General features: G+C 40.0%; 1 protein-coding gene across 2 annotated transcripts in view; it reads left to right on the forward strand.

Moving 5' to 3' along the window:
• RNF38 (ring finger protein 38) overlaps positions 1-21,286 on the forward strand; it is a 327,125-nt gene that overhangs the window by 182,609 nt on the left and 123,230 nt on the right. For both annotated transcript variants that reach the window (XM_068234238.1, XM_068234239.1), the window contains exon 2: positions 14,911-14,981. In XM_068234238.1, coding sequence (XP_068090339.1) covers positions 14,911-14,981 — 71 coding nt within the window. The remainder of the gene's footprint in view (positions 1-14,910; positions 14,982-21,286) is intronic.

Raw genomic sequence — 21,286 nt, forward strand, 5'->3', positions numbered from 1 at the left:
TGGAATTCTGTTTGAGATCTAGGCAGTTTAATTTCCGCATCACAGTTCCATATATTGTTTTAATCTTCCAAGGAAATACTAATGTCCATGGACTACACCTTCCTCTACAATGGGCTGTACTCTCACAGCATGGTTAGGGCTCCCTTGAGCTTTCTTAATCATGCATAGTCCTTATATGATGCTTATTCTAATGCTGCTCAGCAGCACTCACCACCTCGTGTCACGTCTCGTCTCTTATAAGATCATCTCAGCGCTTGTAGACTTGTGTCCGCGGTGTCCCACGGCTTCCTCTGCCATCACTGAATGATACTCCACGAGTTGAGGGGTAGTCTTCTCTGACCGGCCAGACTTGCTAAATCTATGTGCTGGTGGAGGGGTACATAGCGTCACACGCTCTCTTCCAGCGGCATGTACCACGCCTCGCATACGCATTACGCCCACTAGTCGTCACGTGGGCTTCCTCAGTGCATCTGCTGTGGATGTGACAGAGGGGGCGTCGCCCAGCCCTTTTATCTCGTAGTGCATTTTTTTCTCTCCTCTCTTCCTTACGGAACAGCCTACGCCCAGGGGAGGAGTCAGCCACTTTTTCTTTTTAACACTTTCCTTTTTACAGGGACCCTGGTACACAGTCCTTCGTCATTATTGCTTCATAGCCAACTTTGAACTATCGTTTCTAGACCATTATTTGATCATTCATATATCATTCTCAGCAACATTTCTTGATTATATTTTAATTCATTTTTGATGCGTTTTTAGAGCATTTTTCGGTAATTTCTAGATCCTTTTTATGGCATTTTGAAGCATTTTTGAAGCATTTTTAAAGCAGTTTGAGAACATTTTTAAAGCGTTTTTTGAGCATTTTGTGAGCATTTTTTGAACATTTATTGAGCATTTTTTGAACATTTATTGAGCATTTTTTGAGCATTTCTAAGACAGGATTTTTTCTTATCCATCCACTGCTATCCTATGCAGTCCAGATGCAACCAACATGCATACCTCCACCCATATCACAACATATATTTCGGCATTGGTGCAACCTATTTTTCTTGCAATACCAATACCTCAACTACTTAAAGTGGTAGTATTAGTGAAAATTAGTGGAAATTAGTATAAAATTGCTGTAAAATTACCTCCATGGCAACGTAACCCGTGCTCCTACTAAACAAGGCAAGATCATATGGAACCTAATCTGGCAAAAACACCGCCAGATTTAAGTCTGTGTTTAGCCCTCCAGGGTATAATGTGCCTAGAGTATATATCCACCTACTTTCTACTTGGTATAGCAACCTATCATAATCACCCCCTCTTAGGCTCTGTTTGGGTTTCACTATGCCTTTAAATCTCAATAGACTCGGATCACTATTGTGGAACACAGCAAAGTGAGTTCCCAGGGGGCTATCTTCATCTACACCTTTTATGTTGGCTATGTGTTCCCCTATGCGTTTTTTCAGTAATCTACCTGTCTTGCCAATGTATTTGAGGCCGCACGGACACGTTATCATGTATACAGCTCCCACTGTATTGCAGTTAATATAAGTTCTTATATCATATTGTTTGTCTCCTGCTGCATTTTCAAACTTTTTTGTTTTATGAACCAATTTACAGTAGGTACACTTACCGCACCGCTGAAGGTGGTTCTGGACCTTGCCTAGCATTACGTTGCCTTGTGTTTGTTCAAAAATTTTGCCATGACCAAGGATTAAGGCTGAAAAATGATGTGAGTAAAAGAGCCCTTGAAGGGAACCCAAAGTGAGAGGGATATGGAGGCTGACATTATTATTTCCTTTTAAATAATGCATGTTGCCTGGCTGTACTGCTGATCCTCTGCTTCTGTTACTGTAAACCATAGACCCCGAACAAGCATGCAGATCAGATGTCTATGACAAATCTGACAAGATTAGCTGCATGCTTGTGTCAGGTGTGTGAGCTAGACCAGGCATGGGCAAACTTGGCCCTCCAGCTGTTAAGGAACTACAAATCCCTGACTGTGGCTGTCAGACTCCTGCAATGCATTGTGGGACTTGTAGTTCCTCAACAGCTGGAGGGCCAAGTTTGCCCATGCCTGAGCTAGACCCTACTGACCAGAAAGATCAGCAGAACTGCCAGGCAACTGGTATTGTTTAAAAAGAAATAGAAATGTCAGCTTCCATACATTTCACATCTCGGGTTCCTTTTAATGTAAAGCTCTTTTATAGCGCTGCAAGGATTGGCAGGCGTCAGGGTCAGTTACTCACCCGCTCACCCATATATTATCAGGAGGTACAGGAATTTCCCTCCACATTACCAAAGACATAAAAATAAATTCCGGTAATGAATTGCCTCTCCTCCCAACACCAACCTCCCAATAAAAATAGGCCCTAGACTATGTGACTATGGAAGGGTTTAAATTGTAAGCTTATCTGAGAAACTGTATACTTTTTTGATGAACTCGGCACAGAAATCAGGATGTCTTATATGTTATATATTAAAAGAATCTAAATAGTATCAATTAATGACTATGTAATTTAATTAATAGAATTCTAGTTATAGCTGTTACAAAGCATTATAAACATCTAAAATATTACCTATGTACTTTATAGCCTGCAGCCAAGTATAATTTTCCAAACATGGAAAATGGTTCAGCATATACTTACTTGCAGCCATAACAACATACATTTTCCGTGGAAGGAAATATCCAAATGTCCCTTGTCAGACTCAGAGCTTCTTTAGGGACAGATTTCTAGAAAGGCCAAGCTCTTGGGCAGCTGCTGCCCAGGGCGATGCAGGGTATGGAAATGGGGTTGATGATTAGGGAGGAGAAGGCTGAAAATGAGAAAAAAATGTGGGAAATGGAGAGCAGCACGTGAAAAAGGGGAGGTGCTGTTTAAGGGAACTGTACATGCAAGAGAGGGAGACTGCTGTATATGGATTGTACACATGAAAGAGGGGGCTGTACATGGAATCTGAAGGGCACTGCTGCACAAGGATAGGGAGCAACAACAATTTGGCTTCGTGGCGCAAAAAGTATAAATCCAACCTTGCAACTACAGAAATATTCAGCTACTACTTGTGGGTTCAGGTGCTCAGTCAAAAAAGTGTAGTTTTCCTTTAAAGTTACTTTTAGAGGGATAACCAAGGTGCTAAGTCTTGTCCTCTCACCTTCATAAATAGGTTGCTAGGGGTGTCAGCTTGGAAAACCTGTCATCACTGCAGTCTCAGGGCCAGATTTATCAAAGCATTACCGACAGTTTTTTTTCTTCTTAAACAGTTCTAACCAGCAGGGGAACTGTTCTGCATGGTACTAAGAAACTTCTCAAATCCTACATAATAGCAGCAGTTTAGTGTGGATTTCTAGAGCTGCACGACAGCTAAGAAAAGTGCAAATCCATTCCTAAACTGCTGTAGATTAAGAAGTGCTTAATAGCAGTTCTACAGATAGTGCAGAGTGCATGCTAGGAATGATTTGTGAAGTGCTTCTCCCCCCTGCTGCCAGGTGTCCTGTAAAGGTGTACTGTGCTTAACCCTTCCAGTGCTGGGCATTGATGCAATACAGCAGATGTATTGGTTACCTCAACAAAAGTAAATTCCTTCACTCACTGCACTGCCTGAGAGACCTTCCTAACTCCTCCTATTCCTAACAGTATAATAAGGAATCTGCATTATTAAAGAGGAGCTGTTAGGTATAAGGTCTCAGAGAAAATAAACACATATATCAGTAGCTAAAGATTGGCTGTACTTACATTACATATGCATTTCACTGTCCACGTTTGGATTTCACAGAATTTGTATATAGTATATGCAGAGAATGATGCTCCTGACAGCCCATGGCAGGTTCCATGTTTGTGAAGCCAAATGTGTCGTCATGTCCTGCCTGCTTCTGATCACAGAACAGCTCGTACAGAATAACACAGTGTGCAGTGAATATTAATGAGCCATGTGGCTAGGAACAATAGCGGACTCCTGCCGAGTAATCTTCCCGGAGATTTATCTGTGCTGTGAGTTTAGAAGCTGCTGAAACTTGATCCCGTCTTCTCCTTAGCAGCCGAGGGGAGGGCCCCAGAATGCTTTGCAGTATGGAATGCGGCTTGCGTCCTCCTTAGGAGCTTAGCTTTGGTGATAAGCACACATTAAATGTAAGAGAGATTTTTATCTTTAGTAATGTCTTTTGGCTTCTGTCTAAACTGTTTAACACAGGAGAATAGAGGTTTAAATTAGCTTCTGCAGCCTGACAGTTACTCTTTAAGTGATTTCTTGGGATGTCTGAGACAGTTCTGCACAGATTTCTAAAAACCTACTAATATTTTGTCTCAGACAATTTTGATAAATGTCCCCCTCAGTGTTTAGCCAAATGGATCACTATAGACTGAAGAAGTTATTTGTGCAATCTTATTTCCCATATAGAAAAAAAATCTCCTATGTTTCTTTAACCACTTGAGGACCTAGGGCTTTCTACCCCTTAAGGACCGGCCACTTTTTTTCCATTCAGACCACTGCAGCTTTCACGGTTTATTGCTCGCTCATACAACCTACCACCTAAATGAATTTTGGCTCCTTTTCTTGTCACTAATAAAGCTTTCTTTTAGTGCTATTTGATTGCTCCTGCGATTTTTACTTTTTATTATATTCAGCAAAAAAGACATGAATTTTGGCAAAAAAATGATTTTTTTAACTTTCTGTGCTGACAGTTTTCAAATAAAGTAAAATTTCTGTATACATGCAGCGCGAAAAATGTGGACAAACATGTTTTTGATAAAAAAAACCCCATTCAGTGTATATTTATTGGTTTGGGTAAAAGTTATAGCGTTTACAAACTATGGTGCAAAAAGTGAATTTTCCCATTTTCAAGCATCTCTGACTTTTCTGACCCTCTGTCATGTTTCATGAGGGGCTAGAATTCCAGGATAGTATAAATACCCCCCAAATGACCCCATTTTGGAAAGAAGACATCCCAAAGTATTCACTGAGAGGCATAGTGAGTTCATAGAAGATATTATTTTTTGTCACAAGTAAGCGGAAAATGACACTTTGTGAAAAAAAAAAAAAAAAAAAAAAAGTTTCCATTTCTTCTAACTTGCGACAAAAAAAAATGAAATCTGCCACGGACTCACCATGCTCCTCTCTGAATACCTTGAAGTGTCTACTTTCCAAAATGGGGTCATTTGTGGGGTGTGTTTACTGTCCTGACATTTTGGGGGGTGCTAAATTGTAAGCACCCCTGTAAAGCCTGAAGGTGCTCATTGGACTTTGGACCCCTTAGCGCAGTTAGGGTGCAAAAAAGTGCCACACATGTGGTATTGCCGTACTCAGGAGAAGTAGTATAATGTGTTTTGGGGTGTATTTTTACACATACCCATGCTGGGTGGGAGAAATATCTCTGTAAATGACAATTTGTTAATTTTTTTTACACACAATTGTCCATTTACAGAGATCTTTCTCCCACTCAGCATGGGTATGTGTAAAAATACACCACAAAACACATTATACTACTTCTCCTGAGTACGGCGATACCACATGTGTGGCACTTTTTTGCACCCTAACTGCGCTAAAGGGCCCAAAGTCCAATGAGTACCTTTAGAATTTCACAGGTCATTTTGAGAAATTTCGTTTCAAGACTACTCCTCACGGTTTAGGGCCCCTAAAATGCCAGGGCAGTATAGGAACCCCACAAATGACCCCATTTTAGAAAGAAGACACCCCAAGGTATTCCGTTAGGAGTATAGTGAGTTCATAGAAGATTTTATTTTTTTGTCAAAAGTTAGCGGAAATTGATTTTAATTGTGTTTTTTCACAAAGTGTCATTTTCCGCTAACTTTTGACAAAAAATAAAATCTTCTATGAACTCACCATACTCCTAACGGAATACCTTGGGGTGTCTTCTTTCTAAAATGGGGTCATTTGTGGGGTTCCTATACTGCCCTGGCATTTTAGGGGCCCTAAACCGTGAGGAGTAGTCTTGAAACGAAATTTCTCAAAATGACCTGTGAAATTCTAAAGGTACTCATTGGACTTTGGGCCCTTTAGCGCAGTTAGGGTGCAAAAAAGTGCCACACATGTGGTATCGCCGTACTCGGGAGAAGTAGTACAATGTGTTTTGGGGTGTATTTTTACACATACCCATGCTGGGTGGGAGAAATACCTCTGTAAATGGACAATTGTGTGTAAAAAAATCAAAAGATTGTCATTTACAGAGGTATTTCTCCCACCCAGCATGGGTATGTGTAAAAATACACCCCAAAACACATTATACTACTTCTCCTGAGTACGGCGATACCACATGTGTGGCACTTTTTTGCACCCTAACTGCACTAAGGGGCCCAAAGTGCAATGAGTACCTTTAGGATTTCACAGGTCATTTTTGTTTCAAGACTACTCCTCACGGTTTAGGGCCCCTAAAATGCCAGGGCAGTATAGGAACCCCACTAATGACCCCATTTTAGAAAGAAGACACCCCAAGGTATTCCGTTAGGAGTATGGTAAGTTCATAGAAGTTTTTATTTTTTTGTCACAAGTTAGCGGAAATTGATTTTAATAGTTTTTTTTCACAAAGTGTCATTTTCCGCTAACTTGTGACAAAAAATAAAATCTTCTATGAACTCACCATACTCCGTACGGAATACCTTTGGGTGTCTTCTTTCTAGAATGGGGTCATTTGTGGGGTTCCTATACTGCCCTGGCATTTTAGGGGCCCTAAACCGTGAGGAGTAGTCTTGAAACCAAATGTCGCAAAATGACCTGTGAAATCCTAAAGGTACTCATTGGACTTTGGGCCCCTTAGCGTACTTAGGGTGTAAAAAAGTGTCACACATGTGGTACCGCCGTACTCAAGAGAAGTAGTATAATGCGTTTTGGGGTGTATTTTTACACATACCCATGCTAAGTGGGAGAAATATCTCTGTAAATGACAATTGTTTGATTTTTTTACACACAATTGTCCATTTACATAGAAATTTCTCCCATCCAGCATGGGTATGTGTAAAAATACACCCCAAAACACATTATACTACTTTTCCTGAGTACAGCGGTACCACATGTGTGACAATTTTTTGCAGCCTAGGTGCGCTAAGGGGCCCAACGTCCTATTCACAGGTCATTTTGAAGCATTTGTTTTCTAGACTACTCCTCGCGGTTTAGGGCCCCTAAAATGCCAGGGCAGTATAGGAACCCCACAAGTGACCCCATTTTAGAAAGAAGACACCCCAAGGTATTCCGTTAGGTGTATGGCGAGTTCATAGAAGATTTTATTTTTTGTCACAAGTTAGTGAAAAATGACACTTTGTGAAAAAAAACCAATAAAAATTAATTTCCGCTAACTTTTGACAAAAAATAAAATCTTCTATGAACTCGTCATACACCTAACAGAATACCTTGGGGTGTCTTTTTTTCTAAAATGGGGTCACTTGTGGGGTTCCTATACCGCCCTGGCATTTTACAGGCCCAAAACCGTGAGTAGTCTGGAAACCAAATGTCTCAAAATGACTGTTCAGGGGTATAAGCATCTGCAAATTTTGATGACAGGTGGTCTATGAGGGGGCGAATTTTGTGGAACCGGTCATAAGCAGGGTGGCCTTTTAGATGACAGGTTGTATTGGGCCTGATCTGATGGATAGGAGTGCTAGGGGGGTGACAGGAGGTGATTGATGGGTGTCTCAGGGGGTGGTTAGAGGGGAAAATAGATGCAATCAATGCACTGGGGAGGTGATCGGAAGGGGGTCTGAGGGGGATCTGAGGGATTGGCCGAGTGATCAGGAGCCCACACGGGGCAAATTGGGGCCTGATCTGATGGGTAGGTGTGCTAGGGGGTGACAGGAGGTGATTGATGGGTGTCTCAAGGTGTGATTAGAGGGGGGAATAGATGCAAGCAATGCACTGGCGAGGTGATCAGGGCTGGGGTCTGAGGGCATTCTGAGGGTGTGGGCGGGTGATTGAGTGCCCTAGGGGCAGATAGGGGTCTAATCTGATAGGTAGCAGTGACAGGGGGTGATTGATGGGTAATTAGTGGGTGTTTAGGGTAGAGAATAGATGTAAACGCTGCGCTTGGGTGGTGATCTGATGTCGGATCTGCGGGCGATCTATTGGTGTGGGTGGGTGATCAGATTGCCCGCAAGGGGCAGGTTAGGGGCTGATTGTTGGGTGGCAGTGACGGGGTGATTGATGGGTGATAGGTGATTGGCAGGTGATTGACAGGTGGTCAGTGGGTTATTACAGGGAAGGACAGATGTAATTAATGCACTGGCGAATTGATAAGGGGGGGGGGTCTGAGGGCAATCTGAGCGTGTGGGCGGGTGATTGGGTGCCCGCAAGGGGCAGATTAGGGTCTGATCTGATAGGTAACAGTGACAGGTGGTGATAGGGGGTGATTGATGGGTGATTGATGGGTAATTAGTGGGTGTTTAGAGAAGATAACAGATGTAAACAATACATTTGGGAGGTAATCTGACGGCGGGTTTGCGGGCGATCTAATGGTGTGGGTGGGTGATCAGATTGCCCGCAAGGGGCAGGTTAGGGGCTGATTGATGGGTGGCAGTGACAGGGGGTGATTGATGGGTGATAGGTGATTGGCAGGTGATTGACAGGTGATCAGTGGGTTATTACAGGGAAGAACAGATGTAATTAATGCACTGGTGAATTGATAAGGGGGGGTCAGAGGGCAATCTGAGCGTGTGGGCGGGTGATTGGGTGCCCGCAAGGGGCAGATTAGGGTCTGATCTGATAGGTAAAAGTGACAGGTGGTGATAGGGGGTGATTGATGGGTGATTGATGGGTAATTAGTGTGTGTTTAGAGGAGAGAATAGATGTAAACAATGGATTTGGGAGGTGATCTGATGTCGGATCTGCGGGCGATCTATTGGTGTGGGGGGGTGATCAGATTGCCCGCAAGGGGCAGGTTAGGGGCTGGCTGATGGGTGGCAGTGACAGGGGGTGATTGACGGGTGATTGATGGGTGATTGACAGGTGATTGACAGGTGATTGACAGGTGATTGACAGGTGATCAGGGGGATAGATGCATACAGTAAACAGGGGGGGTGGTCTGGGGGGGGGTCTGGGGAGAATCTGAGGGGTGGGGGGTGATCAGGAGGGGGCAGGGAGCAGGGTGGGGGATAAAAAAAAAAATAGCGTTGACAGATAGTGACAGGGAGTGATTGATGGGTGATTAGGGGGGTGATTGGGTGCAAACAGGGGTCTGGGGGGTGGGCAGGGGGGGGTCTGATGGGTGCTGTGGGCGATCTGGGGCAGGGGGGGGGGGGAAATCAGTGTGCTTGGTGCAGACTAGGGTGGCTGCAGCCTGCCCTGGTGGTCCCTCGGACACTGGGACCACCAGGGCAGGAGGCAGCCTGTATAATACACTTTGTAAACATTACAAAGTGTATTATACACTTTGTATGCGGCGATCGCGGGGTTAACATCCCGCCGGCGCTTCCGTATGGCCGGCGGGATGTTGCGGCGGGTGAGCGGCGCCAGGCGGAGGCGGAGGATCGCGTCACTGATGACGCGATCGCTCCGCCCATGCCCCTACAAGGACCGCCGCCAATTGTCAATACGGCGGTCCTTGCGGGGTGCACTTCCCGGCCGCAAATTGTACATACGGCGGTCGGGAAGTGGTTAAGTGCTTACTATTTGAATAAATGTTTTGTTGATCAGTGAATGACATTAACTTTCACCTATGGACATTCTTTTCCCATGTTAAAGTAAAATTTAAAGTGCTTACTTGTTGGGGAAGGTTGAGAACGAGGTAAATGTGTTGAGATAGAAATCTGGCACATTCACAGATGTCAGGCAGCATAATGTTTCAGGTCTTACATCAATGTCCAGCAAATAGCATTTGCAAGAAAGGTCACATACTGTATATTCTTTGCTTAGTATTCCATGTATTCGGTTCTTGTTTAGAGGTTAAACAGATGTTCTTAGAGGTGCTACACACATGATTTATTCCTGAGATAATGTAATGTTCAGCCTGTGCCTCAGACATAGTCCCCAATGCAACCATGGGTGAGTGTCAGAGGAAATTGATAGTCATTTTCACTGAGTACCGAGACATATCAGTCTGCTACAACCTGATCATCACCATTAAACCCTGAAGGTACAAAAACATCTTGTTGCTGTAGTTATAGTCTCTGAGCCATAATATTTTCACAATATACATTCACCTCTTATGTATACTGCACAAGAAATTAGCAAAATAATGAAGAAATGTGATACAATTTGTAGGGCAATATTCCTATTCATGTAGCATACAATTTACACTGTACCAGACACATTCATACACTGTATGACATACAGTTCATCGTAAATAGGTGAAAGCTATTCCACCTCTGTAAAGCTATACAACAGTGATCTGTTTAGTCGCAGATAGTGATTCCTAGCATTAAAAGGAACCCGAGGTGTGAGACCTGTGGAAGCTGCCATATTTATTTCCTTTTGAACAATACCAGGTACTTGGCAGTCCTGCTGATCTTTCTAGTCAGTAGGGTCTAAATCACACACCTAAAACAAGCATGCAGCTAATCTTGTCAGATTTGTCAAAAACATCTGATCTGCATGCATGTTCAGGGTCTATAGTTTAAAGTATTAGAGGCAGAGGATCAGCAGGACAGCCAGGTAATGTGCATTATTTAAAAATAAATAAACATGTCAGCCACCATATCCCTCTCACCGTGGGTTCCCTTTAAGTAGTGCCTCAAAGCTTTAGCTAAATGAAGATAGGACATTGCAAACACCACTCTTTTGTACTAGGCCAGTTCACACTACAAGGCAAACACTGTCACACTCGTATAAAGCTGTAGGAGGCGCCAGTCAGGGATAAAAAAACATGTCAGATACACAAACCCGACTCCACTCGAGTGACCAGCCAGGCTGGATGTGGTCCCTCTCTTGTACAAAAAATTCTAGATGGTTGCAAAGGTGGTGTAAGGCAACCTGGCCAAATAGACAACCCCTCCCGAAGGAGGGTGGGTAACACAAAGGGGGAGAAAGAGGCACCCAGGGTATGGTAAAACTATGTTAAAAGCAACTAAGCCCACTTCCTCAGGCTGAATATAGTGCCAGAAGAAAATCAAGCCAGAGTTTGAGGCGCATCAAACGCTGGCTTGATTTTTTTCTGGCACTATATTCGGCCTGAGGAAGTGGGCTGAGACCCACGAAATGCATTGCCAAGTGCACATTGAAAGTATGTTACAAATTATTTGAATGTGTCATCATTGAGGTAAGCCACCTTAAACTTTTTTCATTTTGGTTGCTTAAAACAGCTTTATCATACCCTATGTGCCTCTTTCTCCCCCTTTATTATAAATATAAGCAATTTTATTATTTATGATATTTTCACTACAGTTCCTCTTTAACAAGTGTACCATTTTAATCTCTCTAGCTGTGCTCACAGTGTGTACCAGCCAAAACTGGTTAACATAAGCATATAATGTATGCAAATATTTATTACTGTACTTAACCTCAGATGCACTCCTTATTCTGTTGTTATTGGTGGCAATATTTATAAGATCCTTGGGTAGCAGCTGAGAGTAACACTGCTGGTTATATGGCAATGTTTCAGCTCCCTCAAGGTTTATACTGTTTTAAAACTCGTTAAAAATGTCTGTTCTTAAAAGTTTCCATTTAATCTTCTAACTGTGTAATCAAGTCATGGTTGTATTAGTGAAGGATACTAAATTGAAAACACAGTCACTTATTAAAGTCTGATAATACTCCCATGACTAACATTTCAGTAACTACCCTTATATATAAAAGAACATGTGAAATCATTTTTCCTGTGTGTAAATATGTTTACTTTCACTACAGAGAGTAGTACAGGCTTGCTTATCTCTGGTTAATCGGCAAATGTAATAACCAGAAGACACACTCAGCCTGTGTCTTCTTGATTCTGCTCCCACCCTCTGCTGAATAGACATATCGCCCTGGCAACAGCTGAGTCCCTTCAGCAGAAAAGAAGGGGCAGAGTGAAGACACAGGCAATTCTGAAGCAGGAAATTTGGATGCCCACTACCGGCAGAAACTTGGGTGTCACCCTAGGTTATGTTGCGGGTATACTGTGAACTTTGGAGCTATTTATAGGGGGGCATGGTGCCCAAATTCAAAAGTATAGCCACAATTTATAATGGCACTGTCCTAAAATTGTAATAGCAGTGGATTGGTGGCAGGGGTCAGTTAAGATAAGATGGGGTGATAAAGGTTAGGCATGGGAGGAGACAGTTAAGGTTAAGCGTGGGGAAGTGTTTTTGAGAGTTAGATGTGGGGGAGGGGAGGTTAAGGTTAGGCAACGTTAAGGGAGGGTTCTTTGTAAAAAGTGCTCATTAACGGTACAATTTTTTCACCAAATCCGATCTTTTGATGCGATTTGAATGATCGAATTGTATAGAAAATTCACCATTTATGAAGGCAATCGATGAGAAACAATTCTTTGGTCATTTGCTTAATAGGATAAAATTGAACCGAAAGTAGAATTTTAAGATTGAATTTGTGGACAGTATCGTTCTGTAAATGTGAACAATCAATAATTACCTTCAGATTAGTTTTGATCATTAAAATCGCATCGAAAGATCGCATTTAGTGAAAAAATTGTGCCGTTAATGGGCATCTTAAGAAAAATGTTAGGTTAAATTGTAGTAAAATATCGGTATTACTCACTGATATTTTACTACAGTCATTTACACGTTTAAAACATAAAATATCGGTAAATATTACAGAGATTCTTCTAGCCAAAATTGGGCACCCAAATTTTCTTGCACTACTTTTTAATGCATGCAGAGATTCTTGCCAGCAATTATTACATTTGGCATTTAGACAGAGATAAGCAAGCCTGTAATGCTGTCTGCAGTGAACATAAATGTTTTTACACACAGGAAATGCTATAGGTACATAAAATGTTATTTTATGTACCCAAGAGTAGTTACTGAAATGTTATTTTTGAGACTATAATCCCACTTAAAACAAAAGATCTTTGGAGAGGAGAATGGTCTAGGACAGCTGATTTTGGCTGTTTCAGATTACCACAGTATAATGTCTATGGGTACCTTGACATGAAGACTCTGGTTCCTGAAACAGTGGAGAGCAGTGAAGTGTGATACAATAAACCTGAACTGTATTCTCTTAGAAATTGTCTGCTATTAGATTGCTAATGTTTACAACCCTCACCTGTGTCATATGGGATTCAAGATTCAAGCACTTTACTGTCATTGTGTAACTCAAGGAAATTACCTGTAATACAATGAAATTACTTAGGGTTAGATTTAATGATAGTAAAATATCAGCATTATTTACCAATATTTTACTACAGTAATTTTATGGTAAAGATTGTGAAAAGGTTAGTAAAATAATAGTAGTTGTAGTAACAGGCAGCATCTACAGTTAAAATTCTTTATATCCATGTAGTCCTGAAATTATCTCAGTGCAGGTGTGTGTGTATGCTACTGCAATTGCATGACTGCTGTTTCACTTTCTTATTTTTAGTCTTTACTGCTATCTGATATGACACAGGTGAGGAGTGCAAACATTAGTGAGTAATAGCAGACAGTTTTTAGTTTTAAAAAATCCAGTTCAGGTTTGCTGTATGACACAGGCTTTCCATTGCTCTTCCAACCTTCATAAATCAGGGTCTTAACTTCACGCTAACTTATGCCAGCCACTCATCTAATCCCTGCACTGAAAAGCTCCTTCAGAGTCAAGATCACTGAAAGATTGGTTATGAAATATTTATTTGAGGGATCTGAGGTTTTTTTTTTTGTATTTCATTTAGCAAAAATTGCAGAGAGACATGCCATGTTTATCTTTCCACCTTTAACCAGTTCACCCCCGAGGGTTTTTATCCTAACGGACCAGAGCAATTTTCAGTTGTCAGCGCTCCTCCCTTTTATTCCCTAATAACTTTATTACTACTTATCACAAGAAAATGATCTATACCTCGTTTTTTTCGCCACCAATTAGGCTTTCTGTGGATAGTACATTTTGCTAAGAATTTTTTTATTCTAAATGCATTTTAATGAGAAAAACAGAAAAAAAAGAAAAAAAATCATTATTTCTCAGTGTTCAGCCTTTATAGTTTTAAAATTAAACATTCTCCTGTGGATAAAACAAACACGTTTTATTTGCCCAGTGGTCCCGATAATTAAACCGTTTAGATTATGTCCCTACCACAATGTATGGCGACAGTATATTATTTTGAAATATAAGTGGTTATTTTTCTGTTTGTTCTGGCCATAATTACAAGCCCCTATGTAATAAATTAAAATTAATTTTCCCCCATAAAATATAGAATAAAAAAAGCTGAGTCCCTAAGGCAACTATTTATTTATTTTTTTTAAGCTGATTTTTTTTTTTTACAAGTGTTTTTTTGGGGGGGGAGGGTTGGAAGTGTAATTTTATTAATGATGTGTATATACTTGAAAATGTATGTATTTTGTAGGTGTAATATACTTTTTGGCCACAAGATGGCGCTAGTGAACACTCATAGGACGTGTTCACTTTTTTTTTTTTTTTTTTTTTACACTTTATTAAACTGTTACATTTCCTGTTTATGTGAATGGACGTAGCCGCTGTTCGCGGTCACGTCCATTCACTCCAGGCACTGCGATTGGGTAGAGGACTGTTCGGTCCTCTTCCCCAATCGCCCAGCACGGGATCCCGACGGTAATGGCGGCGGTAGCGGCGGACACACGGCGGTAGCAGCGGCGGGAATGCGCGACGTATTAAAACGTCATGTTGCTGTTAATAGCGGTAAGCATGACGTTTTAATACGTTAGGATGGCGGTAAATGGTTAAGAATCAATTATGTTTTTGAATATAGTTGGCCTGGTTAATATTTTTTGGCTTGAGTATGGGAACCTGGTAGAATGACATTATATACTGACTATTTAGAGCTATATGTCTGGTTGAAATACTGAATTGTTGTAAGAAATGATATATCTCCCTTCTTGTTTTCTTGCGCAGGTCACTTGGGCCCCTCATTTCAGTGTCAGCCAGTACATCAAGACCACATATGCAACGATGACAGCGAAAAGGTACGGGTGCCCTTAAAAGCTCATAAATAACATGACAACCTTTCACACTTTAAAAAGAATTTCAATAATTGCTCATTACTTAAGCAATAACACATGGCACAAAGTGCATTAAACATCTCAGCGCACAGGCTGGAAGTCTCAAATGCCTTAAGGAGGAAGCTTAACCTTTATTAAAAATGTTTCTCATGAAATTCAAATGTGTGTCTACATATAGGCTAATATTTCCATTGATGTGTGTTTATCTGCATGAGGAGCATACATTATCAAAGCGTTAAGAAGGCACAAAACAGACAAGTAAAAATGAAAGGAAAACTACTTTTCTCACTAGCGTTCAGTTAGAACTACTAAACTTGGAGAAAACTGCAAAACATAAGTGCCTCAGCAAACCATGGTGGGGTTTTTTAATGGGATTGTCTGTTAGGTGGCAAAAAGGTTGTGTGGACTTATGCTTCTATAAGGAATTTGCCATTGGCCAACCAGGATAGGAGACCCAGCACAAGCAAGAATGGATGTGATTTTCTAATAAGAAATTGTTTTCTGTAGTAATAGTTTTAAAACCCTCTCCTGTGCCACATCAGAGCAAGAGGTTAGAAAATAGTAAACATTTGTTAATAAATCAAGGATGTTCTGAGTTTATGAACAAAAAGTTCTTTGATATGCTTAGAAATGTTTATTGCCTAACTGGCTATGTTTCAAAAAATTCAGTCCAGCTTATATTCTTTAGTGTTGTCCTGTGCTCTCTATTTGCAATAGATAAACCTCACTACGTTGAGTGTTGTAGTGCAACATCTGTCACTGTTTATAGATATTATGTTTGTATTAAGGTATAAAATGTTTGAAACTTAAACATGAATGTAAAAAAAAAAAGTTGAAACTTTTCTCTTTTGCGTGGCAGTAATATAAGGGTGACTGTATATATATATATATATATATATATATATATATATATATATATATATATATATATATATATAGGACACCTCATTAATTACGAGCAGGTGAACAGGTCTTGTTGAGTAAGAGTTGCTTATTACTAGCAATGAGCCTAAGGGCCTGGAAGATTATATTGGTGGATCTATACATTTGCGCAGGCTAATCCAATTTAAGAACTGCCAATCAATTCACCTGCAGCTAATTTTTAAAAACCCATTAAACGTACTTGATCAGCAGTTCCCAAATCTAATTAACTGTTACAACTTTATAGATCATGATGACAAATTTTCATGTTGGTTGAAAGGAAATTTGCACTTTTGTGAAAATGTTGGCTCATCGCTGATTACAGTATATTGTGGATATTTGTTTTCAGTCAAGGATATGTCTTGTCATTTGGACCCTATAAAAGGCGTGGTAATTATCTTAAACTCATGTGTACATTATGCCGCACACAATTTATAGTAGTGGTTTGCCAGAATAACTGGTGGTAGGGAGATGGTGCCATTGGAGATGTGTCTTGTTCTCTCAGATCTCATTTTTCTACTTTTTAGCGTATGTTAGCCTATAATTCTGGTCGATTTTCCTGTACTGTGCTTAGTGTTTAACGGTTGTAAAATATATCTGGTTTTAAAATATATCTTTGGATTTGTAATATAAAAAATAATACTCCAATTCTTATGTTTGAGTGTGCTCTGCTCAATAGGGCTAAGCTCAAATTTTCGCCCAAAGTTTTTTTGGTGAAAATATAATGAAATGTTTGCAATATACAGAATTTTTCACAAAACCCAAAAATAAGAACTTTCTGGAAAATGTGTTTTGTCATGCCCATACAGGATCTTCTCAAAAAATTAGCATATTGTGATAAAGTTCATTATTTTCTGTAATGTATGTAATGTACTGATAAACATTACACTTTCATATATTTTAGATTCAAATACACACAACTGAAGTAGTTCAAGCCTTTTATTTTTTTTAATTTTGATGATTTTGGCATACAGCTCATTAAAACCCGAATTTCCTATCTCAAAAAATTAGCATATTTCATCCGACCAATAAAAGAAAAGGGTTTTTAAAACAAAAATGTCAACCTTTAAATAATTATGTTCAGTTATGCACTCAATACTTGGTCGGGAATCCTTTTGCAGAAATGACTGCTTCAATGCGGCGTGGCATGGAGGCAATCAGCCTGTGGCACTCCTCAGGTGTTATGGAGGCCCAGGATGCTTCGATAGCGGCCTAGAGCTCATCCAAAGTGTTGGGTCTTGCGTCTCTCAACTTTCTCTTCACAATATCCTACAGATTCTCTATGGGGTTCAGGTCAGGAGAGTTGGCAGGCCAATTGAGCACAGTAATACCATGGTCAGTAAACCATTTACCAGTGGTTTTGGCACTGTGAGCAGGTGCCAGGTCATGCTGGAAAATGAAATATTAATCTCCATAAAGCTTTTCAGCAGATGGAAGCATGAAGTGCTCCAAAATCTCCTGATAGCTAGCTGCATTGACCCTGCCCTTGATAAAACATAGTGGACCAACACCAGCAGCTGACATGGCACCCCAGACCATCACTGACTGTGGGTACTTGACACTGGACTTCATGCATTTTGGCATTTCCCTCTCCCCAGTCTTCCTCCAGACTCTGGCACCTTGATTTCCGAATGACATGTAAAAGTTGCTTTCATCCGAAAAAAGTACTTTGGACCACTGAGCAACAGTCCAGTGCTGCTTCTCTGTAGCCCAGGACAGGCGCTTCTGCCGCTGTTTCTGGTTCAAAAGTGGATTCATGCTTCCATCTGCTGAAAAGCTTTATGGAGATGAAGATTTCATTTTTCAGCACGACCTGGCACCTGCTCACAGTGCCAAAAGCACTGTTAAATGATTTACTGACCATGGTATTACTGTGCTCAATTGGCCTGCCAACTCTCCTGACCTGAACCCCATAGAGAATCTGTGGGATATTGTGAAGAGAAAGTTGAGAGACGCAAGACCCAACACTCTGGGTGAGCTTAAGGCCGCTATCGAAGCATCCTGGGCCTCCAAAACACCTGAGCAGTGCCACAGGCTGATTGCCTCCATGCCACGCCGCATTGAAGCAGTCATTTCTGCAAAAGGATTCCCGACCAAGTATTGAGTGCATAACTGAACATAATTATTTGAAGGTTGACTTTTTTTGTTTTAAAAACACTTTTCTTTTATTGGTCGGATGAAATATGCTAATTTTTTGAGATAGGAATTTTGGGTTTTCATGAGCTGTATGCCAAAATCATCAATAAGAAAAACAATAAAAGGCTTGAACTACTTCAGTTGTGTGTATTTGAATCTAAAATATATGAAAGTCTAATGTTTATCAGTACATTACAGAAAATAATGAACTTTATCACAATATGCTAATTTTTTGAGAAGATCCTGTAGACTTCAATGGATTTGGTGAACATGAATTTTTGGATGCATGTACATACATTTTTTAAACATATGCTTATCTGTATAAAAAAAAGTATTTTCTCATGGTAATAGACTTTAGTACGTGCCCATATACTTTTACAGATATTTTGATTTGTGTGAATGGGACATTTTCAAGAAAATTATGCTGAAACAAAAATGGCCATATTCGCTCATCAATACTGTTCCATAATGCAATGTACTTTAATTACTAATTAAACCTTGTTTTTAAAGGACCACTATTAAAAAAATGTAAAATTCAAAATATATGTAAATACATATAAATAAGAAGAATGTTTCTTCCGGAGTAAAATGAGTTATAAATTACCTTTATTCCTATGCTGCTGTCATTTACAGAAGGTATTAAAAATCTGACAGATAAATAAGAAACACAGAGAGCCCATTATAGTGTAGTATGTATTGGAAAGAGATGCTATTCGTGCTACTGACGAGATACTGTTTGTCCCCTATCTTATTGCCTGATGAAGCGGGCTGTGCCTGTGAAACGCGTTGCATCTTTTGGGGTACCAATAAAAAATATATTTGTTTAATTCAGACAGTATTTTGAGTCTGCTTTCCGGAGGTAAGTCCACCACTGCCTGCCAGCAAATTTTAAAATTTGTATTGCCTTTTATCCTGCTGGCGCCTCTGTTCTCTTATGATAAAAATCTGACAGGTTTTGGATTACTCAGTGTTTTCTTTATTATCAAAAAGCACTTAGTGAATGCCAATTATTCAGTATAACTGTCCAAATAGTGTGAAAACAGGTAGGGGCAGTGGGGCTGCATCTTTGCATAGATCCTTTCCAGGAAGTGATTTTGTAAAGAATAAATGAAATACTGAAAATCCCCCACAAAGAGATGGACCAATCTAAAATTTGTCAGACTTCTACTACCTGCTGTAAGTAACAGCTACATAGGAGAAAAGTAATTTATAGATCATTTTACTCTGGAAGAAACATACTTTGTATTTATATGTGCTTACATGTACAGTATTTTAAATTCTATTTTTTATGATAGTGGTCCTTTAAAATATATGCATGTCACTCTCATCATTAACTTTAGTGAAATGAGTTGCTGAACTGCTTATAACATTTGCAGAGGGATGGTAAATAGTGCAGAGGTACAATTTACAACCAGAGAGGAGGAGTACTTATAAAACATGTAGAATAACAGTGTAGTTACTGTCTGCATAGGCACATAGTAACATGGAACATTGTACATAGTGGTGGCGATATGCTAGTATCATCATACTCCTAATTCAAGTTTGAGTTTTAGAATGGAATTTCATAAAAAATGCCATCATTAAAAACATACAGTAAGCTTAAAATGATATTGAACAAATATTTCAGTTTTGTGAAATAAGAATCCAAAGCTCAGGATTCAGGTTCTTAATAGTGGTGGGCAGATCCACACTGCCAACATTCTGCACGTAGCTTGCACAACATCTACTTCCCCCTCTTCCCCAGAAATGAATTAAGCAGTAGGCTCATGTGGCCCTGGCAATGATGCTATTTCCTGGAGAAGCAAAGACAACTGCAATGCCCATTGCAGTCTCACTAAACCTAGTGACTGGCAGCTAGCGTAGCAATGGATAGGATGTAAGTCACAACTAGTGAGTTGGCACTAGTGCTCAGATCATGTTTGTAACTACCATGTGACTCACAGGGGGCTTTATGGGAAGAAAGGGGGAAACAATGAGAGAAGAGGCTGCAAGCTGTTAAACCTGGATGGGTCAAGTCTGGCAGCTAAAGCATGAAGCCCTAAGTTTTATCCCTTGAAAATATAAACATTTTTTTAAATATAATTTGTAATGCACATTATTTATAATTGCTTTTTTGAGAAATGGAAACTGAATTAGTGCTTTAAGAATACTGACATGTCACTTGCAGTGTGAAATGTATTCTTTAAACAGTGGCAAAAATTTATAACGTAGGTATATTCCATTATTGCTCCAATTTTAAGCACATTTACGTATAAGTACACTAACACTTTATTTTTTAAAGTGGGATTGTCAGCCATAAATTCAAATTCCATTTACCCACTGCTCTGTGTTTATTATACAGCCTGCAACCTTACCCTGCATTGCAAGCACTCTAATCAGAAATGTTTCTGCTGTAATAAATCCTATCTCAGCCAGCCTGGCTCTATTTGGAACATTGTCAACAATAAGGAAGCTTATCATCACCCCTCCCACATTCTTGCTCCTTACTGATTGGCTGAGGTTAGTTCAATGTGAAGCTGCTGTAACACATCTATGCTGTGCTCACATGTGTTTACAAAGCAAGCTAGATATGACAGTGCGGTGTCTAGGAGGAAAAAAAAAAGAGTAAGGAAGGAAATGGCTTCAGTCAGAGGGAATAAAAGTGAAATATGCTAGGAACACTTTTCTCTTTATTTACTATATAAAGTTCACTGAACTCAAAACGTGGACAGTACAATAATACATGTTATGTAAGTAGAACAAGTATTTATCTACTTATATATTTGTTTTTTTCCTGGGATAGTATGGCTGTGCCTCCTGCTTTAAAACTAAACCTAATACAAATATACTACTCTAGACATTACCTTTAAACTGGTGGAAGAGAACCTTCCCTACTTCCACTGTGAAAATGAAGTAATATTACCTGATATTCCCTATCGAATAGATCTATGTGTAATATCCAACAAATGGCATGGAGCACTAATACATTGGCAGCCATAGACTTATAAAGAAGAGGCATCTACCACAAGGGACATCCAGTTTAATTAAGGTTGGTGCTGCTTTGTTAAACCCCACTATGCCCAAGGCAACTGCCTTCTCTGGCAATGCCTCATCTTTTCTTTGATTATATTTCTATCTTGCAATCAATTTACTTACTGCACTTGCTTGCAGTACCGAGAGACACAAATATTCACAGAAGCTAAGCTTTCTTTACTGAATACACTGTATAGGAA

The sequence above is a fragment of the Hyperolius riggenbachi genome, chromosome 1, assembly GCF_040937935.1.
Source record: "Hyperolius riggenbachi isolate aHypRig1 chromosome 1, aHypRig1.pri, whole genome shotgun sequence".
Lineage (NCBI taxonomy): Eukaryota > Metazoa > Chordata > Amphibia > Anura > Hyperoliidae > Hyperolius > Hyperolius riggenbachi.